This window comes from Haemorhous mexicanus, chromosome 5, assembly GCF_027477595.1.
Source record: "Haemorhous mexicanus isolate bHaeMex1 chromosome 5, bHaeMex1.pri, whole genome shotgun sequence".
Lineage (NCBI taxonomy): Eukaryota > Metazoa > Chordata > Aves > Passeriformes > Fringillidae > Haemorhous > Haemorhous mexicanus.
In genome coordinates, this window is record NC_082345.1 from 16,784,333 (window position 1) to 16,810,813 (window position 26,481).

General features: G+C 39.1%; 1 protein-coding gene across 3 annotated transcripts in view; it reads right to left on the minus strand.

The window, feature by feature from the left end:
• The window catches only part of SCUBE1 (signal peptide, CUB domain and EGF like domain containing 1), a 190,841-nt gene that overhangs the window by 65,646 nt on the left and 98,714 nt on the right, over positions 1–26,481 (minus strand). For 2 of the 3 annotated variants that reach the window (XM_059846142.1, XM_059846141.1), the window contains exons 6-8: positions 19,025–19,141; positions 16,146–16,235; positions 797–913 (exon numbers count right to left, since the gene is read on the minus strand). In XM_059846142.1, coding sequence (XP_059702125.1) covers positions 797–913; positions 16,146–16,235; positions 19,025–19,141 — 324 coding nt within the window. The remainder of the gene's footprint in view (positions 1–796; positions 914–16,145; positions 16,236–19,024; positions 19,142–26,481) is intronic. The other variant, XM_059846144.1, reaches the window with a different exon arrangement.

Consider the following 26,481-nt stretch of genomic DNA (forward strand, 5'->3'; position numbering starts at 1 on the left):
GGATGGCCTGATCCTACCAACATGTACCCAAATCTCCTCATGTGCCATTGAAGTGTGACTGTGTGGTAACATTTGAGAGCAGTCCCTGTCTCCTTAACTGCGAGCACATGCTGACAGTGCTATCAGATGCTCTTTTCTGCTCTCTTTCCCCCTGACCTCAGCTTTAACACACACATGAAAGACAGAATGGCAAGGCTCTGGTGCTGCCTTTGGAGCAGTAAAACCTGAGCATCAGCTGTGTGGTTTAGACTCCTGCATTTGTCAATGTTATTTTGGTTTTCTTTTGGAGCTGGCTATTTATCTTTTGAAGGTGCAGAAATGACCAAGTGTCTGGGTTTTTTTCTGAGCAATACCTGGCTTCGCTCAGCAATAAGCAGTTGATTATTCTCAGGTAATGAAGTATTGCTTGACAATTGTAACTCGCTTTCTGAATAGACAAAGGCAGACACCATTACATGACTGAGGTTTTACAAAGGTATCAGAATGTCATTTGAAACTAAAGGCTTTTTGCAGCCCCGAGTTGTTTCTCTAAATCTCTGCTAAGCTTGAAACAGCTTGACCTCTGCATCTCATTTCTTTGGAGTAATAAAACCCTCTAATAAATAAAAAAGAAAAAACCAACTACACCAGATAAATACATAAAAATTAGGGAAGGAGAAAACTAATGAACTTAATTGCAATCACTGTACCAGTATTGCCTCGACTTAAAAAGTAGTGATTAAATAACTGCATATTTACATCTTGTACTGGACCCGCTGAAGGCAAATGATGCATTGCAAAGCAAACAGAGGCTGACCTTTGCACGTTTTCCCATCAGGCTGCAGGGTAAATCCAACTGGGCAACTGCAGCGCACCCCTGTCGCGGTATCCTTGCAAGTCCGATCACAGCCTCCGTTATTGACAGCACATGTTTCTGCAGAATGAAAGAGAGACAGAGAGGGAGAGAGAGGGAGAAAGGCAGTGTAATGAAATGCTCTGGGGGAGGGGAAGGGCACTGCCTCTTTGGGGCAATATTACAACATATTAAAAGCAATGTAAGTTTTAAGTAAGCCAGCGGAAGCAAGCTCAAGTTCATCAGGGTCCATGTACTGGTTTTGACTGGTAAATCATTTCCACAAGTCATGATTTCTTTTTCCTTCCAAACTGGAGATTTTACTTAGTGTATTTAGTTAGTGTTTTTCAACTCTCTTAGACAATAGGATAGGTTATTACATATGAAACAAGTTTAAAAAGAAAAAAAAAGGGATTGCCTTTAAAAGCAGAATCAAACATTCTGTTTTGCATCAGTCAATGTCTACCTGAGGTATTTTAAAGTTCACTTTTAAATTATGTTGTAGGCATAATGAATTTTAAAAACAATAGAAAGCAAAGCAGAGTGCTAGACTTGGAACTGGGAATTTAAAACCCTTAGTTAAGAAAGAGTTAATGGAAAATGAACTACATATATCACTTTGACAAGAATCTACATGCCCAATCTGTTCTTACTGAACTACAAGCAAAAGGCATCTGGGTTTTGTCCACTTAAAGCTTTTTGCAAATTGAAAGGAGTTTGGAGTGGGTGGGAGGGCATAATTGAGGTCACTGAACCCATTCCAAGCTGTGTCATTGAAATTTCCCAGTGCTTGTAGTATGTAGAAGGGTGGCTGGGCAAACACAGGCAAGAGAAAGTTGCAATACTTCTGAGCTTTTACTACAGTGGGCAGTGATTAGGTACCACTAGATTAAAAAAAAAATAAGAACTCCAACTTCATTACCGAAAAAGCAAGAATCCCTCCCTCGCTGCCGTTGTTTTGTGTTACTCATGTATGCACATGCACACACCGGACACATGCATTTGCACACATACTCACAAACACATCCATAAAGGAGATAAAAGGCAAGGGAAATGATTAACTTCTCTTTGATCCACAGAATGGAGTGGATGTAAGGATGCCAATTTAGCATGTCAGTTTGAACTGTACATTTTTCTGAGAAGTATTTACTTCAGAGAATAAGTCCTTTTAATAGTATCTTTTTCAGTTGCTCTGGATTTGATTAAATTAAAATACCCCACTGCCGCCCAAGATTGCCATTATTCTACTCAGCTCACCTCTTTCCCCAAAGAGGCTTTGTCATTACTTACTCAGATTTACAGACTCCTATTGCTGAATATTCACAGCCTGTGTCACAATTGTACCCTGCAGACAGGGTCTGACAATCAGCTATAGGATATGCTAATTGGGAATTGCCTTAGAACAGTACATTGATCAAAAATTATTTACACAGAACAGAACAGGCTTTATTTTTCTATTGACTAGTACTAAAATATTTTTATTTTAAAGTAGCCTGTGCTTTGCCCTCAAGGTGAACTTAGACTGGCCATTTTTAGGAACTTCACTGCTTAAAAAAAAAAAAAAAAAAGTAACTTTTTTCTTTTGCACTTGCACAGGACTCTCCGCCAATTGTGAAATAAGCTTCTGGCACTTAAGAACACACTGAAACACAGATTTGGGGCACACACGGATTAACAGCATGGGACAGATCTCTGAGCCCATATACATTCACACATGGTCCTCCAGATAGATTTTAAATTTTTATGTCTGTTTGCTATGTAATGATATCATGCAGAGAGAGCTACCAGTATAGAAATGGATTTGCATATAACTGCCAGGAAGCGCAGCTAACGAAGGGACTGACTTGTTTTATGGAAAGGATTTCTGAAAATGGAGCTGAGTCTGCAGCTCCTGATTTTCAGGCAGTTCTTGCACACTTTGCAGGACCTCAACCTAACTGTTTAAGCAATATAGTTCAGATTTTCATCTACTTCTCTGGAAAGCACAATTTTATAGACTTACAGGCTGAAACTTCTGCTTGAAGAATTCTGCAAATGACAATTCTGGCATTTCCATTTGTATGTGAACATGAGTGTGTCCTCGTAGACCATCAGTTAAAAATGTTATGCTTCAGGAAAGGCAAGACGTATCGGGTCATTTAAAATTTTTAACTTGGGCACAGTTTAAGGGCAGGAGGATTTGCCAGGAGTAAAGAGTTAAGGTTAAAACTCAGGAAAAAGTGCTGAAGGTTACGTTTGGCATGGCACTGCAAAGAGCAGTAAATCTTCTGTTACAAGATTAACTCTGGCATATGAAGACTCCTTTATTGCAGTGTGTCAACACAAGATGAACATAAGCAGTAATATTTCTGCTTTCTGGATGACATCCAGTGAAAATGAATAGACACAACAATTTTTTTTCCCATGGCATGGATGACTGGATCTACAGGGTAAGGGTCATTCAATGAACAAGAGTTATTTCTATGTATAAATAGAAGGAACCAAGGCAGCTTTTCTTATTTTCACACAGATTTAGTAAAACAAACCAAAAAGGGTAAATACCCTGCAACCTTCGCAGCAACTCTGACTTTCATACATGATGAACTCTTAACAGAATGAAGATCCAAGTGAGCAAGAGGACATGTGACAGTACCTCTCACACTTTGGATAATTGGAGAGATATACTGATGAAATTCCTTAAACTCAAGGTCCTGAGAAAACATCGGTAAAAGAACGAAAACATGAATAGCAGAATGTGGGAAAGAGGCTACATCAAAGAGAGGAGCTGAGGGCTACACACAGCACAAACTCGATGCATGACCACCTGTGTTTCTGAGAGGGGTGATGTCGACTCATCCCTCACCTCAGCACTACCAAACCTCAGCATATGTTTGAAACACAAATACAACTTTTAAGCCTCAAGCCAAGAGCAGAAGTAAAGTACTTATTTCCATTCTATCACAGTGGAGAAGCTATGGAAGGGAAAGAACAGACATTAGAAATTGGATCAGGTCTTCATGGTGATATTGGTCCTACAGATCATTTTTGCTGTTTTTTTTCCTCTGTGAAAGACAATCTCAACTTTTTTTTTTGCTTGTTTTAAACATTTTTTTTTTTTGACAATACCCTTAAAATCATGTCATGTTCATGACATGAACATGACACTTCTGCTACCTTTGACAAGGTAGCACAAAAAAGAACTGGAAGACACAACTAAAGCAGCATCATGCTACTGACATTTAGATTGCTTCTGAATTATGACAAAGCTCATAATCTGAAACAATTAGACTTTACTGTTAATTTAAAGTGATGTTTGAAGCCCCATCTACATCCCTTCTGAATTCATACCAGAAAATTCAAGCAGAAACAGGGATCTAAGGAAAAGGCCATAATTTATATAAGATGGTCTGGGAGACATTACATTGTATTTTTCCAGTGTAAGCTCCTAATTTTGGAACAATCTCTCATGTATCTGCTCAATGGATCCACAGACAAGAAATATCTAAAATCATTACCAATGTGCTATGGTTTAATCCATAAGAACCCTTGCTTTAACATTAGTCCACTGCACTATGGGATATGCTCTGCTCCTGGATATTAAAATATCCAATTAAAAAGCACAGTCTTGAGCTGTTAGTCCTTCAGCACCAGATCAGGAACATTGACTTAGTTACCAGGTGAAGATACTCCATTGCCTGCAATGGTTTAGCAGGGAAAGAGCAGCTCTTCAGGCTCTACTTCTGAAGCTTTTGAGCTAAACCAGAATCTCTATCAGGTGGAACAGGTTACTTTCTTAAAGAGTCACACTAGACAGGATTTATTTGGCTTTGAAACTATTAAATGCCTGAAACTCCGAACACATCTCATGGTTTGAGAATATTTCTGAAAGCCTGATTTTCAGCTTCTTCTATGAAACAAGTAAATATAACCATTTAAAATACAAGCTTCTAATAAAAATCTGTTTGTTTGGGTTTTTTTAAAGTAGCCAATTCTTTTATAAAGCAAATTTTTGTGAATTCAGTTTATCTCATGAATGAAAGAACATGACATGATTTTAAGGGTATTGGTCAAAATCAGGCAAATCTTGGATTCTGTATTAGTCATTGTTAGTTCAATCTGGACTAACATCCAAACTTAAAGATCCGAAACTGGTCTAAGATCCAGTTTTATAGGAACTGGGATAAGGTGCAAAGCAGAACAAAATTCCATAGGTCCTTGAGATTAGCAGGGTTACATCTGAGGATTGTTCAGTAATCTATGACTTAACTAGATCATTATAATATATGATAAATCATGAGGAAAGGTATTAAAACTGGACAAGGTAAACACCAATAAAGGCAAGAGGAGGGTGATCTAGCACCAAGGTACTTTACTTAGAGATATGGAGAAGTGATTCTCTCATCTTTTCTGTTGCCCATCATGGCAGTCTGAAGTCACCAGGATCCAGAAAAACCCCATTTGTTTCCAGACTTCTGATCATAACACAATGACTGGAAAGAGTGGGTAACAATTGTAAATATAAGAGCTGCTCTCAAGAATGTGTGCAAAACATGCAAAGAAATCTTAACAAAAGAAAAAATCCAGTTGAAGTGAAATCAAGAGAACTATACAACCTAAGTGAAAATTGGAGTGGGAAGCCAACATTCAAGGCAGCCTTGCAGCATCTGTCTCTTAGGAAAAGCATGAGAGGGACACTGAATGACACCTTCTTGGTCAGAAAAAGTTGTTCTTAGACTAAATGAAATGACTGTTCTGTAGGGCCTATGATTGCCATTTCCTCGGAATTAGAGAGGAAGGCTGGACTGACCCTCTGTCTTAAGGCCTTGTGCAGAGGAAAAGAATTTTTTGCAGCAAGTGGTAGGCTGCAGAGAAAAGACATAGCAGTCCCCCAAAACAAAGAGTATTCTCTAAGTTTGCCAGATTTCTAAACTGTTTAGGTTGACATGGTAAGCAGTAAGTACAGCTGAAAGGAAGACTTCAAAATGGAAAAATACTTTTTTGCACCACCTAGCTCCTATGATTACTCAAATAATAACACTAACGAAAGGGCAAGTTAAAGAAAACTAGCAATTCAAACTGCCTTTATTTGGAATTCATTTGCAGTGGACTAAAGCTCATTGGGGTCAGCAGAAACAGGATGACTGGACTCAAAATCCATATTATTTTGAGCTTATTCTGAGTCAATATTTATGCTAGGCAAGAGCAATTCTTGATGGAGCTCAGAATTTAGAGAAGCCATCAAGTCTTATCAAGTAAATCATAATCTAAGCAAAGTTATGAGTAACCGTACTCAGACTGTAATTGTGTCTCCTTCTACACCTGGTCTGGATTTTGCACAAGATCTGAACATGGCATCTTATGCTCAGAATAACCTTCTTGAATTCAGGGGTCAGACACATGAACAAGTTAATCTTCATGCAACTAAAGCTAAATGGTGCAAGCATTAGTGCACTCACAGTTTTAGCCAGTGCAACAAGAAGGCATATGGATTAATTAGATCATGTTTTTCCTAAAAAAGGTGCCTCTGAAGTAATAATTCCTGGCAACTGGAGTGGCAAAAAGGGTAAACTACTCCCAGTATCTGTTTCTCAGCAGATGTGCTGTCACTAAAGCAGTTGTAAACTGCTACTGCCTCTGAATCAACTGATAACCCGTTTACCTATCCTAAGCACATAAAAATTAGTTTATTTCTCTGTATTTCATTCACAGTGAAACACCAGCTTTGAACAACCGAGAAAAGATTAAGGACGTCTGTTAAAGATGGTCAAATATATGGCTTTGAGAATTTTGAGAAGATCTAATCTGAAAACATTGAATGCTATTGTGTGACGTGATTCCTTGCATCGCTGTAGTGTTTTGGGACCAACATCAGGACTCCATTGAGCAAACTATGTTGCAGTTTTGAAAAAGTGACGATGGTAAGGTATTAGAGCAATTCTATGAGAGGACAAGATCCTGCTGAGCTGAGTGGTACTGGCTCCTTTCCCTTAAACAAGGTTGAATTCATTTAGTTTAATACACAAAGTGTCTGGAGTCAAATTAGTCCTTAATTTGTGCCTCCCCTCCCTTCCTGAAAAAGCACTTTTCTTCATCTGGCTCAAAGGCTGCCTGTGCAGACATCTCATCTGTTTCCTTCACATTGGTGCCACAGCACAATCCCCACCAAAGAGAGCTCTTTCTGAATTCCAGACACACTGGGGTTTTGAACTGGAGTTCTTTCTCTTCCTCCTAACTTTTATCTAGAGAATCCAGAAATAATTTTAACCGCTAGTCTTAGGTGAAGTGCATGACCATGCCTAAGAACAAGGACTACCTAACTGAATAAAAAAGACCCCCTGAAGATCCCCCGCAAATTCTGATCAAAAATGCACAAATCCTGAAAGCCTGAAACTTGGAAGAGATTCAAGCTTAACTCAAGAAAGGCCATTAAAAAAATAATTCTGTGGATTATAAAATAAGCTTGCCTTTACATAAGAGGGAATATGCAGTATGAGTAAGAAAGCCATGAGACAGAGAACAGATGATAAGATTGCTCTTGCCATCCATAAAAAGAATTTTACTGAAAGTAGCAGTACATGAGGTACAATGTGCAATGTGGCAGTAGATCAGGGTACAGGAAGGGACTCAGAGGACAACAAGCACAAGAAGAAATGAAACACAAAATATTTCAATTTTCAGTTAAGGGAGAACTGTGCTATTCTCATGCAAATTATGCCCTGTGAAGCCGAAAGGATGGAGAAAGAGCATTCACAAGAGTATAATGAAAGAAACAAATAGCTGTGAACAGATGAAGGAGAAACTGAAAGAGCTTCATATTCAGTGATTGAAAAAGGTAAGACAGAAAGAGTAACTAGCAGGATGTGGAATTCTTCACTTCGTTATGCTTGTCTCCTCATTTCCTTGCAATTTCATGATTGGTAGAATTTTATTTGCATGAAAATAGGATGAGAATTCTGCCCTGCCACATAGGGAATGTGTGAAGAAAAAACTAGGTGAATCTTACACTGAATCATGAACCCCTCAGCTCGATTCCTCTTCAGGGAACACTACATATTTAGGGAATGTCACTTGATAGATTGGATCGGCTGTTTTATAAGCATCCTATGAGTCCAGTTTGGTTCTTAAAATTAACACTTGTAGCTGTGGTGCTCTCTCTAGATAGAGAAGCTGCATTTAAGAAAAACTGAAACTCACTGAACATCATGAAGGAACATTATCTTCTGACCTTGGATAAATCCTTTAATTTAAAATGGGCAAGCAAAACAATGGAAGGTATTGCCAGGAATTCTGGATAAGGTCAGAGTCTTTATCGTCAGCAAAGAAATTAAAAGGGATTTTTACAGGAAATAGCACACCATTCACAATCTCAATGAATAAAAGTGATGGTAACTCAAGATGAAAAGATCTGCCCTTGGGAGACAGAGAATGCATGAATGACCTCAGGAATTCCTTCCCCCCGTTTGCTATGATTTCATACAGCAAAGTAGAACTGACAGAAGGAGTTAAAGTGAGGTCTTGGTTTCACAGTCAGTAACTGAACTAAAGAACCTCCTAGCAATATGCCTGCTAATGAAATGTTTGCAATTCTTTATTGATTTAATCTTTATTGATTAAAAAGGATTATGATGCATGCAGAGACACACGCTTGGCTTTCTGACAGTGAGCGTTTCTAAGTCGGGTAAAAGCCATTCAGAAAAATAAAGACATATTTTAAGTAATTGCAAAGAATCCTAGGAGGCAGTACAACAAAACTAGGCACTGAAGTACACACTGGAAAGGTGCTCTTGGCTTAAAGTGACCCTTGGTAGGCTGTAACTGTGATAGAATTTAACTGCTTTGAAAGAACATTTAAAAACAAACACTTTGAGACAGAAACCTGGGAGTAGTATCACTCTCATTCTATTTTGAAAGAAGACAAAAATAAAGCCTGCAGAATCCATTTTTAATTCATGTTGGAATGAAACAATGTAAGACTTTTGGAAATTTTCTGATGGCAAACCAGAGCTCATACACTCTTTACTCCAGTGTTTGGTAGTTTAGGCATTAAACTGCATATTAGAAACCCAGGTCACATTTTCTATGCTTTTATGTTTACTGAAACTGAAAAATCCCTAGCCTTTTTCAAGCTATTGATTACCAATAGTGGCCCCAAGGGTGTAACATATACCTGAGGCAATAATGAGTTAGTCTGATTTTATAGACCAACATTTTTCTTGAACAGGGGTGACAATGCACTGTGAAAGGGTCTTTAGAATAATTTCCTTACATTTCAAATGAATATTCTAACAAGTACATTCTGTCTGTGTACATTCTGTCTCCCTATTTCTGAAGACCATTCCAGGCAAAAGCACTGTGAAAACCCAGAGTTTCCCCACAAAACCTACTTTCAAGAAAAAACCCTTTTGACAGAAAACGCTCATCAGATGACAAGATTCTTTAGGGTTAAGAATGTGTGGCTTTCATACGTTCTACAGCTGCTTTTCCTGATCTGCAAAGAAGCTAAATATGGCTCTACCACTGAGTCCTGAAATCCAGAAAATGATGAGATTTCCATATTATATACAATGTCACTGTGTGGTTTATACAGTATTTCAAGAAAGATTCTACAGATTCTATAGTATTTCAAGATGCTCAATTTTGGCTAAGTTATTCATACTGAGTCACCAGCAGAGAGATCTTTGGATGGTGAAAGACTATAAAAGGAAAATTTCCATATTGATATGCTGTCATTTTAAACATGGCAGGAGAAAATAAATTTCAGTATGAGACTCTGATAATTGTAGTTAACTTTGTGGATTCTATTTTCCAGAAATCAAAAAAATCTGAATGTCTCTACTGAAGAGAAAACAGTGATTCAAAAAGAGTCCTGTGTATCATACAGAGAGGTGGAAGTAAAAAAAAAGCCCACTAGAGAATTTAGAAGAGTTCTTATTTTTCAGGTGCTCCAGACAAGTCAGTCAAAGCATCCTTGATGTTCAGGATGAATAGGGCAGCCTAATCCTTAGATAACTGGAGGTTAAGAAAAGATGCCATATGGCTGACTATTAAATTCAGATAACTCAAGAAATACAATGTTAAGTACTACTTTTGGTTCAAGTGGCTAAACCCAAGCTCTAAATTTGTAAATCCCTCTGCCTTTTTTGATGTAACAGATATTTAAATGCTTGCCTTTGCTACAAATGCTGTCAACGATGGCACAAGCGTGAGTTGTGGTTTTTTTTATTTAAAAAAAATATGAGCAGCTCATTAAAATCCATTGTAGGTACTGGGCTAAAGGTATGAAACCTAAACAGCTTTGACCAGGACAGGATAAACACAGTTACCTTGGCTGATGTGTCCAGGTACCTTCAGGAGGCACAAGATTGGATGAAAGAGCTGACCAGCACACAGAGAAGGGACTACTGGCATGTCATTCAAGCGGCCAGAGCAGGACTTGCACTTGTGATCTATTATTCTGAATTGGCTTTGGCTGTTTACTGCAGTGTTTGGGATCCTTGGAGTTGAGATGATGGGGAAGTACAATTTGCACAGGAAGCAAATGCAAACAAAGAGATGATCCTGCCCCACATAACTTGCAGGGAGGATATTCTCTGTCATAGACTAATCCATGGCAGAAATGCCCAAATTGCAATTTCTACAGCTCACATCTCTAGCTATTACTGTGCAGAGGGAATGGTCTTAGCTGACTGCACACTCATCTCTCCAGGCAGGTAGCTGGATGCTCATAATAAATGGCTGGAAAGTCACTGATAAGATCATGAAAGAGGAGACATCTGCAGCAATTAAATGATTCTTGCTACAGCAAGGAAAATACAGACCTAGTGAAAATACTACCTTATTTGTGGGTTTAGTGCCAGGAATACAGCCAGACCACAGCCCTGCCTGTGAACAACTCCTAGGAAATCAGGGATAAAATGTAATGCAGGTGCACATATATCCCAGCCTGGCATAGCTGGTCCTTGGTTTCCAAATGGCATCCCAGAAGCAATCAAGGCAGAAGTAAAATTGAGAAGTAACAAAGACCAGCACAGTTCCAATGCACTTCACCAGCATTTATTTATTTATTATACAAGCATTTCAGCTGACAGTAGAATACTTTGGAGGGTTCTTTGGAACCAGCTTCCAGGGAAGAGAATTGCATCACTCTGAGGTAGGTTGCAAATGACCTTACTGGTGTTCAACACAAAAATCCTCAGCGGCCTTTACACAAAATTAATTGAATATGTCTCGTGAAGGAGTGAATTTCTGTGCAGTTTGGATTTCTGAAGACACTTCTAGCAGTGGTGTCTGTTTTGTTTCCCGTAAGCATGGAAGGGAAATTACTACAATTCCTCAACTTCAGGATGGGCTCATTGTCCTGTTGCTCTTTGCTATACTTACTGGTACTTTGTACACCCCTCTTCTTGTGATGTGGAGGAACCAACTTTTTATCTTCTGGGGTCAGAGCAAGAATATTTATGGTCAAAGTGAGTTCTTACAACAGTGATCTCAGAGAAGAGACCACTCTTTACAACCTCCTGAAAGGTGGTTGTGGTCAGGTGGGGGTTGGTCTCTTTCACTGGGCAACAACTGACAGAACCAGAGGACACAGTATCTAGCTGTGCCAAGGGAAATATAGGTTGGATATTAGGAAAAGGTTTTTTACAGAAAGGGTGATAGATAAAGTACTGGAATGGCCTGCCCAGGTACGTGGTGGAGTCACCATCCCTGGATGTGTTCAGTAAAAGGTTATATGTGGCACTCAGTGTCATGCTTTACCTGAGGCGTTAGGGCATGGGCTGGACTTGATGATCTTGAAGATCTCTTCCAACCTAGTGATTCTGTGAATTCTGTGAATTCTGAATTCTGTGAATTCTGAAAAATGAAAAAGAGATTGAAGGCGAGGAAGATGTATAGTGTTGGCAGTTGTTCTGAAGTCACCTCATGTTAAGCCCAAATGAACCTCATTCACTGACTGCTAAAGAGTAGAGGAAGGAAAATGAAACACAGTGAGAAAGAGTCAGGTCTGCCTCTTCAAGAAGAGCTGACCAGAGGACAAGATCTAACAAACAGCCTGCACAAAGCATCATGGCTGTGTTGCTAAAACACTTTACAGATTAATGCAGTCTAATAAGGCCTGGGATGATGGCGATGTAGCGAGCGACCGCATTTTTAAAGACAATATAAAAAAATACTTCATAAAATTACTTGGTTCAAAGAGTTGATGTAAATGGCAGCCAAAGAGAAAAGCATTATCTCTGACTAGGAGAGTAGGACTCCTTGAGTCTAAATTTCAGACAGTTCTACAGTTCTGGTTCCTCAAAGAGGAAGTTTCCAGCTGCTTGTCACCTTTTTGTAAGCACTTGGCTTATTTGTAATGAGGGAGTTCGATGGCATAACTGATGCTATGAATTCTATTTCTGTCATTAGATTATCAAGTTCTAAAAGAATGTTTCTAAAAGAAAGCTTCAGGATATCAACAGACAATTGCTCTATAAAAACCTTGCAGCCTTTTTGAGTGAAAGACGGTGGTCAAGGAGAATTAAGCCCATATGACTTAATTACTTACAATTTATTTAATGATAAAGTGCTAGGCTGCAGGATGATTTATTTTTACAGTTTAGACTGTGATGGGGCTGTTGGATTTATGAATTCTATCCAGGGCTATAGCAGCAAAAAGAGATATGGAAACATGAATAAAAGCAGCTTCCATTGCTGAAGATGTGACACTGGACAAAGTATTTTGAAGGTCAGTGTATTAGTAGGGTTAACTGGAAATCTGGTGCTTCTAAAGTTGTGTGCCCATACTAGAATGGCCCTCATACAGTTAGGCAGGGCAGATATACAGTGATTCACACTCATTCTGGATTTAGACTGAAAAATATGTGATATGCACCAGTCCACTCCTCTAACCTGTTAGGGCAGACTCATGCTATGATGCTATGATAAAAAAAACAGTTGTAGCAAATGGGTTCCCAAGGAAAAGAAGGTAAGGGAAAATGGAGAAGGTTGCTGCGATGCTCCTAAGAAACACACAAAATAACTTCCGGAAAAATTTATGCTATACCACACAAACCAGAGATTTGAACATAATTTTAAGAGCTGAAGGCTGTGCTCAACGAACCACAAGATAAATGGCACCAGATGTTTAAGAAGACCTGAAGACATTGGTTGTACCCTTCTGCTTTGTAGCAAGTGCAAGGTGTTCTGCAAAAAGGGAATGTAAAAGTGCCTTAGAGATAACGGTACAGCTCTGCTTTTGGAGCTGTGCACTTGTGCAGGATCCATGTCCTTCCTCAACTACAGAATGCTCATGGCTCAAGGTGCAGTTCACAGCAGCCACCATGGAACCGAGGCAGGATCTCTCCAGGAGCCCCCCTGGAGTACAACTAAGGCTGCACTGCCTCCACTCCACGATGGCAATGGCCAAGGGGAAGTGAGGAAGAAGGAAATGAGCTGTATGAACGTTCACTGACCAGATAACAGTCATGCAGTGCCATCTCTGGAATGGAAGCAATCCAAGTGCTTTTCTCTGATTCAGGGAAAAAGTGACATCTGGAAGCCCTCATTATGAAAAAGTTGGATGGAAATTCCTGGGCATTTTGGACAGTTCTAAAGAGAAGTTTCTTGTAGGTCATCAGAGAAGACCAGTTTCTCATGTGCCTCAGAAGATCTAGATAAGAATGCATCTAACAGGAAGGAAAATGGAGTATTTACCTAATTTTCTATGTTTAAGATTTAGCCACAAGTCACAGGACTACAGCATGTCTCGGACACAGCCAGTCTGAGGTGGCCAGACTTGGTGTAGCAAGATGACTGCTATAGGCAGCCTTGTCTGACAGCAGCACTGTTCTAAAGCAATACTGTCAGGTTTATTCTGAGCATTGGCTGACTTCAAGGGTTATACAGACCATAGTCATTTTGATAACATGCAGCAAATGACAAGGGACTAGCAATTATCATCTCAGGACTTGCAACTGAAGGCACCTTTCATCAGATTACTAAAATTACATAAAGTCGTCTACATTTCCTACTCTCACAAGACTGTCTGCAGGAGGGTCAAAAAGTTTCCTGAGGAACCTTCCTAAAACAGCATTTCCTAAACCAGCTGTTTAGAAAATACCTGAAGACATATGGAATTTCAAGGGAATGTCACTACACTTTGGAAATTAGTAAGAGCGCATTAAAAAAAAAAAAAAAAAATCTGAGTATCAGCAATCAGCAGAAACAAACAAGTAGCAAAGTCCCTAAATATTAAGCCACCCACTCAGATTTCACTCACCAATTAAATTTATTTTCCTCTCTAGTTAATGCTTTTCTAAGGAATCAGTGATTTAAACACAGCATTCCAGAAACTCTCAGCTGTCAGCTGATACCTGCTAATACAGGAGGTACTGAAGAATTCAACAATGTATTTTGCAAATTGGATTTTAAACTATCTCCCTAAGTCTATTTCTAGGGTCTATGTTCAGCTTGGAACTTGCAGACCCGGTGTAATTAAGAAGGCTGTTACTAATATTTTAAATGCAAAACTTTTTAATGCTATTTACCTGGACTCTTGGAAGCAGTGTGAGCTTATTTTCAGGTTGGATATTTATTTTTTTCAGGGGGTGGGGTATCAACACAGTGCACTATGTTGCTCAGTACCCCTAGAGAGTACTGCACATACTATTTGTGGCTGGGCAAACTCACCATTGAGACCCAGAGGGTTGCATTTTTCAGTGGTCTGGAGGTCTTTTGGCACACTAATTTTCCTGACTTCTTGTGAGACTATGGTTCTCATTGAAATTATAGCTATAAGTGTTAACAGCACATTTATAAAGCAAGATGAGCTGTCTCATAGCTTTTGTTAGGTTAAATAATTTGAAATTGTGTATCATTAAAAAATAAAATGATGTGGGTCACTTGCTAGGTCTGCAAACTAATTGGAAATTAACAATCATGGATAATCTAAAAATAAAAGGAACATAGGCCCAGATTTTCACATGAAGGAAGATATTTTACCTCAATCTTGTAATCTAATACCACTACAAAGTTATAACACTGTGCCATTTCCTACACAGTGGTTATATGCTGGTCTCTGGGTAAATGGACTATTTGTCATGGATGACAAGATACAAATGATATGGAAACTTTATAAATATTTCCACCTACTGCAACTATTAGCACAGCAATCAACTAAATATTCAAAGTGAGGCTTTAGTCTCCTCAAGGTGATCACTCCAGGTAGGTATGGATGCTCACAGGCAGAGCTGAGTCTGCAAAGGACTCAGTGGTTTTAAGAAAAGAAATAGCAACCCTGAGGAAAGAGAGCAGAATTTTGTCCTGCCAGAATCTCTTCTGTGGTGATGAATCCCTGTCTTGTAAGTGGGTCCATTGGGTACATCTCACCAACGGCCACTATGTTCAAAACCTAGCGAAAATAATTTTATGAGGTGTACAGGGCACCAGAGTGGAAAATACAGAGAAATAAACCACCTGCAATCCTCCAAGCATCATTCAGCAGTCTGTGCCACGCTGTGCTCTTTGTCTCATGCAAAGTCTGGCAGAGGCCCAGCCACTCGACCCTTTCTATTCCCAAAAGGCCCTTCTCACTAAGAGCCAGAAATGTAAAGTGAAGGAGACAAGCACAAAGGTGTGCAATGGGTTAACTGAGAGCAGAAGCTAAAGAATTATCTTCACTGTTCAGTGCACTTCCTACTCTGTTCCACTCTCAGGCTCCAACAACACAGAGAAACAAGCCATACCTCAGAAAGAAGAATGTACAGAAGCTCACTAGTCACTAGGGAAAGATCTTTCAGTGGTTACTAAAAATGCTGCACAAAGGAAATTAATGAATTTCCAGTCGTAACATTTACCTTTCAATCAAAAGAACAGGAAATTTTAATTAGGCAAATACACTTGCTCATTTAACACCACAGATGTAATAGAACATTGGTTTATATCGTCATCATCATCATCCACTTTTAAGTCAATAGGCAGGTCTGCAACAGGAGATTTTTCAGGAATTCTACAGCAACACATACACACAAACACACAAATCACATGTAAAAAGTAGCTTGCATAAGCTAAGTAAGGTTAATGGCAAAAGCTTCTTTCTATGCAGAGAAAATTGAGCATTAAAGCTGCAGCATTAGGAAAAAAAAGTTTAAAAACAAGGAATGAAGTTGTAAAACAGATGAGAACTTAACAAAATTGGTGACCTTTCCACACAGATGAAGTCAGGTTAAAAAAAACCAGGCCAAACCAAAACCAAAGGAGACCAAAACTAAATGAGACCAAAAGAGAACCTCCCCCCCACATACATACAGACAAAAGTGAGAGTGCAACAAAGGAAGTGGAAGAAAAGTGTTACCCATAAGTAGCCGCCGTTTCACCCGCTTGTCCACATCAGCTACTGACGTGGCATTGTACTCAGAACTCTCAATTGCAGCCTCATCCTTCTCTAAAACACAAGTAAGGGACAAACATGGAGCAGTTGGTTAATCACAAGCCCAATTTTCCACTGCCTAAGACAGTTTCTTGGCATGGCACAGCCAAGGCCAAGAAGCAAGGCATGAAAGCACTAAATCCCTGTTAGAGAGTTAATTCCCTTTGAGAACCCAGGAAAAAATTAAAAGAGTGTTTAGGGAAAGGAGGAAGAAAGAGGGTGGGAAAGAAGAATGATCAGCTCAGAAGAAATTAATCACACAGAGGAAGCTGGATTTCTACTGGAGAACACGATAGTTAGCACGGGTGCCCCAGAGAGGTGTTAATGATGAAAATTAAAATTCAGGAAGGCTAGTCAAACAAACTACCAAAGACAGCCTAGGCTAATGGGGGCACCAGGATCTGAAGGTGGCAGGCAGAACACTGGGACAGACAGAGAGAGCGAGAAGAGTCCGGTGATGGATGGGCACGAATGCACCACAGCCTTGTACACATCGACACACTGAGAAATGAAACAACAGCATGCAAATTAAACAACAACAACAACAACAAAAATAAACAAACAACAAACCAAACAAACACAAAAAAAGATCAATTTGGGCAGTGCTGGTTGCCTGCTTGTCTATGAAACACTACTAGCTAAACATTCAATGCTAGGAAAGATGTTGCAAGAACAGGGTTTAGTAATTTTAGGAGCATGCAGTGAGCAGGATGATGTCATCAGAGGTCACTTTACAAGGTAGTCTCTGACATCCTACATGTAAGAGTTTCATACAGCATAATGAGGACTTTGGTTATGCTTCATTAGAAATACATAGAAACAGTCACAAGTGTGGGAAGAGATGATCAGTAGGTGAAATAAAATTAAAGATTTCTGATACAGGAGAGCAATGGAGGAGCAGCAGCTGGGTAAATAAAATGATTTGTAGGAAAAGGGAAATGCTCATTAGGAAAACAAAAGCTGAAAATGCAAGTTGGGACTTTCACATGCAGCAAACAAAAAAAAAAAGGTTAAAACAAGCAAACGAAGACAAAATATGTTAGACAAAGGGTCAACAAGTATTTATCTGGCATTGCAGAAGTTTGCATTCTTGCAGTGATGCCTGGAATATATACACCACTGAAGACAGCAAACACTGGCATCACTGAAGTGAGGAGGAGGAGGAGGAGGAGGCTGGCAGGTTTTGTTTGTGGCAACTCTACATGGTTGAGTGGTAACAAGAAGCTGTTTTGTTTTGTTTTTAACAAGTTCTAGATGGGATCAGGCTGCAATAGAGGCTTTTGTTTGAGTTTGTTTGTTTTTTTTTCTCTGTAAATAATTAATAAACGTCAGTTATCAGACAAGACAGGCAATCAGGAACCATCACCAGAAAGCAGGAATAAATAAATGTAAAAAAAAAAAAAAGAAAAAAAAAAGAGAAGTATTTTAAGAGGCAGTAATATGTGACTTACATCACAAGACCAAGGAATGTAACATGGAGTTGTATGTATTACATTACAAAAGTGGGGAAAAAAAGGTGAAAAAAAATAGATGCAATGTAAACAGCTTTTAAAATAATTTTTTACATGCTGGACAAAATAAAACATCCAAGGATATTAGTGAACAATAATAAATAGAAGATCAATTATCCATTCAATAAAACCTGCTCTCAAGGCTCTCACTCTTGCAAGTTCTCCCCATCTGGAACTGCCACAGGACAGGGATTGTAGGATAGAGCTCTCTGTTATCAGAGGCACTCACTGAGAGATCCCCTGCACTCAGACACACCTTGTGCAGACAAAAAGGCAGAGCCCAGCTCTGAGCCCTGCTCAGCTTTGCCTCTGCCAGCATAAACCTCACCCTGCCCCACAATTAGTGCAGTTAAACCCCTCAGAAGTGAGCAAGGCTCTGGGCAGCCACAGAGCTTTATGCCATGGATCTGACCAAGACAGACTGGCTAAAGGTAGCTGACAGATTTCCATGGGTTTCAAATGCTTTGTCTTGCAGTACTGGAGAGAAAATACAATAAATATGTGTCTGTGGTTTTTTAATCTCAGAAAATGACTAAGAATTGGTAAGAACTTGAAATTATACAAACAATAAAAGTCATCATGTCCTCAATGCCAATGAAAACCATTACGGATTTCAGGTTCTGATCTGTGAGTACGAATTTTCAAATGTCAACTTGCATTACACCAAAACTGTACTTTTTAATTTATTTTTTTAAAGTGGAGTGGAAAGAAATGGAGTTAAGCAAATCATACATTTTATAATCATAAATGTTTGCAAAGCATCTGTCAAGATGCTCCATGTCTTGACCGGCTCTTTCTTGCTGATATTCTGAATGAAAGCTTAGTCACAACAAGTGTTGCAGTTTTTAGAATCTTGAAACATACACCAGGGAAGAAAGCACATAATGATGACTCCTTTTCCCTGGCAACAGCTCAGAAAGGGAGGTAATTTTTCTAACCTTGCTCAAGCAAGGAAATCTTGACTGATAAAAATTAACTGAAGAGCTGAACTTTCATTCAAAATGATGAATGTTCTGCACCTTTTTACTTCAAAAATAGTTACAAACAGAAAGAAAAGTCACAAGCAGGTACAAGCAGGTAACAAAGGGATACTTCATTAACAAACATTTTGACAGAACACACACAAATGCCTCTCTGTGTGCCTGGCTGAGCCAGGAGCTGCTGGAACACCCTTCTGTCAGCTGCTGGAGCACCCCTCTGTCACACAGGCACCACACCCACACACACCCACACACACCCACACAGCACAGAGATTCTGAGCAACCCCAAATCAAACTGCAGAGAAGTACTCACCAATGCAGGTTCGGCCATCTGAATGCAGGGCATACTTCTGATGACAGCCACACACAGGGCCAGTATCTGTGTCATCACAGGTGTGTTGGCAGCCTCCATTCCCATAGTTACAGGTTACTAGTTAAGCCCCAAATGAATGTGTATATATGTATATATAAATAAAATGACAATGAAACCAATTAGTCTTGAGAGCCTTTCAGAACACAGAAGAGCAGTAACATGCCAAGACATAAGGCAACATAACATTTGTGCTTGCAATTATTTCTATTTTTTCCTTCTGCCCCCTCCCTTCTACCTGTCTCATGCCCTTGCCTCGATCCATACAGTGAAGGAAAGAAGTGAAAGAAAAATAAAAGCATTTTCCCCACTCTATTTGTATCAATAATTTTAGTGTGACTCTCAGCCAATTCTATGTCTTCCTAAAAGCTACATGCTTCACATCCATGATGAAATTAAGAGTCTGCCAATACAAGTGTATAGTTTCAGGTCTATAGACAGCATCCCTCTTCTGCTGCCCCATCACTCTCTCAGTAGAGGAAGCAGAGACCAAGCAGCAAGAACAGAACCACAAAAGTCTTGAAATCTACTATATCAAGTGCTGGCCCCCCTAAAGCAACAAGTTTAAAAATAAACCAGGAAATGTTTGGGTTTTTTTTTTTTTCCTTCTCTGCAACAAAAAATATGCAGTTATGGCTCTGCCATGTGCTGGCCTCAGCCAGGAAGGAAGCACTGGAGATGCCACTTTCACTTCCAGTAAAGAAGAAGAGCTTTTAGCAATTCAAATGTCCACTGGTGAAAAAGTACTAAACATACATTAAAGTAAACATTTTTCATGAGAACAGGTAGAGTTTTGAAGGTTACACGAATTAATAAACCAGATTCAATTGATTTCCTTTGTCACATGATGGATTTAATGTCTGCCAGCTAAGACAAACTAGATTTAAAATATTAAGCTGGCTTGCACCATTTAATAAAGCCTCTCACTTGCCCCTGCGTAATTTCATCCTTTGCAGTTGCACACCTTGATGCTGAATAACAGTTCTGATCTGACTGATTCCTGAATTCAATTTACTGTCTTTATTTGGACTAGGTTCTTTACTGGTAAATATATACTGGCAAATAAGGGGGAAATCCAATATGCTGTTATTTAGTTATATACTCATCATTTCAGTTGACTTAAGTGTTTTGAAATGTTATGGTAATTTAAATGCAAACTACATTTATTTAAGTACTGATTCCCAGTAATCAGAAGGAACTTCCTCACATTGGTCTTAACAGAATTTTCCTTCTAGATAAAAATTTATAAAAGAGGCAGGGTAGCAAGTTGCAATATACAACAAAACCAAGATAATGATTAACAGTATTTGAAAATCATATATCTAATTAAAATCTGAGGTTGTATCTAATGCAAGAGGGCTACATTCATCTATTTTCCCACTGAACTCAGTGACCCTGCTTTAATTCTAGCTCCTGAAAATGGAGTAGACCAGAATTTTTCATCACAGTAACTAGAAATGAAATTTCCCACCTCTGGTATGAGTGCCTCAGTGCTGAGCAGCCATGTCACTCTCAGTAATCACTGAAGTATTTATCTTAAAATGGAACAGTTGTAAAAAAAGCAAATGAGGGAGACCCACCACAGCATACCCAACAGAATTCCCATCAAAAACTCCTGCCAGAATGGGAACCACAAGTTTACAATTTCAGCCTCCGAATTCTGGCAAAGATCACAGCAGGAATTGTCCACCTCTCAAGTGAGTACAGACCTGAGGCCACTACAGGTGCAAGCATCCTTGGTCCTTCCCACTCTACACTTGGAATAAAAACCCTTGTGCTGTTCAGAGATAGAGATGGAATAGCCTGGGGGCCTGGTGGCAAGAATAATCTCTGAAAAGAGAGACTGCCTGGATTCCCACCTCACTTTCCAGGAATATCACTATTCTATCCAACTGGAAAGAATGGAAGTGAGAAACATGGGGAGATCTGCCTGATTCATGTTCCCTTTTTGCAGCTTGACACTTTGTGCACAAAACTGGAAAATGGAAATGGTGGGTTCAGTCCAACCAGACAGAGGAGGGAATATACCCCAAATCATGAGAATCCTAAACTTGCAAGGAATTACATTACAAAACCCCCTAAGCAACAGCCACCCTCAGGCATTCTTTCTCCTTCTTCACTTTTATAGCTTACCTAATAATTTATTTTTGTGAAAAAATAGCAGAGGCAAATCAGTCTGCTTTGCATCCAAAGGAAGCAACATTTATTTCCCTTCAATACACTGTAACATTTTGGTTTTTATTTTTGATGCAAAACAAACAAAACCCAATGTCAATTCTCTATTCCTAAAGTTCCCACCTTTCCAATGAAGACATGCTTATTAATTGACCCCGTATGCCTCTAGAACTATGTGGAGTTTCTATCCTTGTTGGACTGCAGTGCCATCACAAATTAACTTAAAGGTGTTGTTTATGCCAGATGTTTAAATACATTTCTAGCCAACAGTATTTTTATTGAGGATTTTTAAGTGCAATCAGCAACAAAGTGTGAATTTTAAAAATGTGACTGCAGTGGTTACTTTTGGCACTCCTTGCTGAAAGCCTCTGCTGGCAGAGATGAAAATATCTGAACAGGCTTGCTCTGACCCATGTAATATGAGGAACTTTTCCTTACTATATTTGTCTATGAAAAAATTGCACCAGACTGATGGCATTTATAGAAAATCCTGCAGAATCACACACTTTTACAGCTTCCCTGCCTATTAAAGTAACTGGTTCCCATTCTACTCAGTCCATGAATGCACATGTAGGTCAGTTCCTTTTCCTGTCTCCTAGAAACATTAGTAAATCATGTTTTTGAAGGATTTGAATTTCTATCTAGACTACAATTTATTTATTTATTTTAAGTAACTTGAGTCAACATTTTGAAGTTTGACAAGCTTTACAGGTGAAATTGCTACAAAATCCAGTTGTAAAATATGTCACTTCAATTTTCTTCCAGTCCTCATTCTGTGGCATTGACACAGTGGGAAGTTTCTCTTGCTTAGAGGAAGAAAATCATAATTATTTAAAAGCAAATGGACATCCAGATCTACTCCATTTTTGTGTGGAAGAATTAAAGCAATATTGATGAGAATTCATGAAGTGTCATTTTAAAAACTATTTCTGATAAATTTGAACTCTGCAGCTATGCAAACAGCTGTGTGTTCATTCAGAGTCTGTGACATTGAAGAGGCAAACAGAGGCAAAATAGTAAATTCCAACGGACAGAGATCACCTTAAAATATCATAAATCATGTTAAAATGAAAGGGATGGAAAATAAAGAGGTTTTTTGTTTTTTTTTTTTTTTTGTTTTTTTTTTTTTTAACCTAAGGAGAATATTCACATATCTTTTACAACTCAGACATACTTATCCCCATATGGCAGATTTAAAACCAGAGTAACACCATCTTTTGACAGTGCTTCAGCTTTTGCATGTGTCCTAAGTGCAGTCAGAATTCTGGGCTCTTTCCTTTAGTGGGAGGAATGCCCTGTACAAGAACAGAGAAGCCCAACAAATCACACACCCTCCGTGGGTGCTGGCAGTCAAACCACCAGTCTGTTCTCCCAACACTCTTCCATGTGGATAAAGAGCTTTGGGGCTGGCACTGGGGCTTCAAAGTGCCTTCAAAGCAGTTTAATTCTTTTCACTGACTACAATGCTCAGGGCCCTGGGCTGGCCAGACACCTGGCAGGCAGCATCATGGCCCTACCTGTCCACCTGCCCACACTGGAACCAGCAGCATTATTCAGTTTGACTGGGCTGAGCCAAACAGTCCTGAGACTCAGCTTGGCATGTGGGCCAGTGCTTACAGCCAGAGAAATATATGGACTAGTGTAGAAATGATTTTGATCATGAAAAATGAGAAACAACTGTCTGAAAGAGAAATGACATCTCAAAGAACAAGAACGATTTTAATGTACATATGCTACTAAGTACTGATATTGATGTTCCATGTTAAACTCCCCAGAAGACAGAAAGTACCAGAATTCAGCCTCACTCTACAGTCTAAATCCTTTTTTCAGTGCTTCTCTGAAGTTTCACAGAATCCATTTTACATGATCATGATAAGAAGTACTTGAAAACATATGGCCAATTATTTAATCTAGCATTTAATACTTGGTAACTTAAAAAATTGCCCAGGACAAGAGTGTTCTGACCCTGTCCAAATGTGCACTGAAATATATACCATGGCTCAGATGCTAAAGACAGATATTTCATTTTTGTAGGATGGACTTGTCAAATGAGCATATTGTCATCCCAGATAACTAGAAAACTGCACTGTTTCTAAACTAAACTGGCCATTAAATACATAATTTGCATAAATATATGGGCACCTCTATGTGATAAAGCTGTGCATGCAACATTGCTTACATGACTTATTCTAGTATGGCTTTACATTTTTGACATTCTGGGGATCTTTATACTGATAGCAAACAGTTGCATGAGGACACTGTCAGCAGGAGCTGAAAAGCTGCCCCTTGGCATAGGAGGTTGGCATTTTATTGTAAAAGTACTAGGCAGGATTCTCAGAATCACTTTGCACTAGCCTTCCTGCCCACTTAAATCATTATTATCCAAGGAAGCAGACAGAAACAGCTGTAGGTAGGGTTACCCTGCATTTTTCATCAAAAGATTCAGCTTTTACTTGTTTATAACTCTTCCAGGTTGCAACTTGCAGGTATGTGAATCTGCCTTAGATTTCCTCTTATTTTTAAGCTTCCAGCTAAGAAAGAGAGGAACATAAAATGTCTTGGTTTGTCCATATTTGGGGAAAAAAATCTTCAGTTTATCAAAAACTTCTAATGCAATTGTGCTCAGGAACAGGATCTTAGTATCTATGATAGATAGAGACGTAGAAAGAAGAGGTAAATTCCTGTGGTTTTTTTCAACATAATCTGGAGTCAAATTGACTGTTCTGAAGTATCTTCTTTCTGCTGCCAGCAAGTATCTATGAAAATTACTGACAAAGCATAATCTTCTTCTGGGCTTGTGTACATCAGAGGCCAATAAAGTACAGGAGTAGCAGTAAACTCCCAGAAGCTGATGCTTTGGAGCTAAACTCCCAGAAATTTATTGATGCTTTGGAGCTAAAGGATGCAGCTCATCTGAGAGATCATGGATGGATCTGTATGATTCTGCTTTATGTATTTCTAGATGGCTTCCTGAGGTCCCTTTTAGCCTCAACACTTCAGTGTTTTCTTGATATGTTGGGCAACTAGAAATTGCATACTTAACATTTATACTAAGAAACCATTAATGCTGCAATCTTGAGCACTCAAAAGCTGCAAAATACCAGACCTCTACATAGACCTATTGTGTCATGATAACTTTCTTCAATGACAAATGCAGAAAATGCTCCTGTCTCATTTAGTGCCTAGTGAAGCTGGGAAATGTCAGGGCTGTGGAAACAGCTGGGAATCTTTTCTCATCTGCTGCAGAGTGAGTAGCAGCAGAAATGGACTGTCAAGAAAGAACAGTCTTGATCAGACACTGAAAAGAGCCCTAAAAACTCTAACCTATTTCTGCCTTCACTGTGGAATCTCTACTTAGCGCTTGGCAAATCACTTGAATCTCTTCTATTATAGGTTATTGACATTATAGTCCTTTCTCTATGGCATTTGCAACTACAGCTGGAGCCATCAGGAGTTTGGCTTGGATCATAGTAACGCGCTGTAAATGTTTAGCTGGGTTCTGTGTGGCTCTTGGTAATCACCTATCACTATCAAATGACTTTGATATTAATATCTTTATATTAATTTCTCTTTTGTAAGATGGGAAAAGCAGTACTTTTTAACTTGAGAAGAGTATTTTGAAAATACATTACAAATGTCTACAAAGCACTTTGATATTACAGTAACAAGTATCATGGGAAAATCCAGGAGGGAATGAAAAATGTTATGTTCACAATAGGGTTTAAGTACTGTGCAGTAGGAAAGGCATGACACTAAATTATGGAGAGGAAGCGACTGAGCACAAGCCTATTTAATGAGCACTGACCGTAATGGACACTGCATGAAGCAAGAGTGACTGCCTTATCAGCATGTGAAGGCAAATGATAAGATGGATGTGGTTATGTAACTAGCATGTAATGACAATTGTGATACACAAAAAGCATGGAGCCTTCCTCCAATAACTTATTTTAACATCTTCCTTTGAGGAAGACTTGAATTGTTACTAAAGGCCTTGGGCCAATACATTTGAAAACCTCTCCCAGTGGTCTGATTGAATTGCAAACTGGCTGATAAAAATTCACCAAGAGAGGCACTAGGTGTACTGAGAGGTACTGCACTCTCTGTCACTTGTTCACACAAAAAAAACCAGAGCAGCAAGCTCTGACAAACCCTGAAAGGACTGGACTCCTGGAGAACCATGATGAACCAGCATAACTGACAGGGATAAGGGGTTACAAGGGTGTCTCAGACCCTACCTGTCCCTGTTATACAGGGCTACAGACCCAGCTCAGGCTGGCAAGTGGGAAGTGTCTAGCTCTTCAACATAGCTGCATTGAAATGGTTAGCTGTGAAAAAGTTTTTTTTTTTTTAATTGGGATTTGGTTTCAGAATTAGGCTTCTATAAATAGCCTGCTGTAATCTCACAATTACTGTCCCAGGCTATTTGGCTACAACTCTGTACTTCTGGGCATTTGGAAGGACTAAAAGTAAATAGTTTAAGTAAGAACTCTGGATCATACTTGCAGAATGTGCTGTGGGGTTAGAGGCTGGTGTGCTTCAAAATAAGCTCTGCAGCCTTGGAAAACTCAGTGTCCCTACTTAGAAATCTGTCACCAAAAGTTCACTATACTTACAACTACAATTTGAACACCAGAGGGCACAGAATAACTTGAAGTTTTTTCTCTATTAAACTCTGAGGCATTTAGAAATAAGGTTCCAGAAAAGGCTCTAATCCTCCTGCCACTATCTATTACTGAAACTCCCAAAGAATACAAGAATTTGAGGAAACAAATAATAACAACATAAGTAAAGATCCTCCCACGCTTCACCAATGTAGCTGGCATTGCACTCCAATTAACAGCATGCAATATTCACTTCTAATAAACATTGAGAATGAAAATTACCATAAAGGCATTTTCCTCTGTGCCTTTGCCTTTGGCCCTGTGTAGCCTCTTAATATAGAGCAGAAATCAGGCTGTAAATACTCTGTGGCACTTCTTTATGACATTCAAAAGTGATTCTTTTCACTTTGTACTTGGGAACTATTATCATCTATGTGTGTTTATGTAGTGGAGATCTCAGCAAGAAAAAAATGGAAGTGTAAGAAAGACTGTCTCAAAAATCCTGGCTCTGTGCAAAGCAGCAAACATTTGTTGTTTTAGTACACTTTTTATGTCTCTCTCAAAGCTACCAAGTAGGAATGCAGGCTATTGGACTTAGATCTAAGACTCACTGAAGCCATCAGA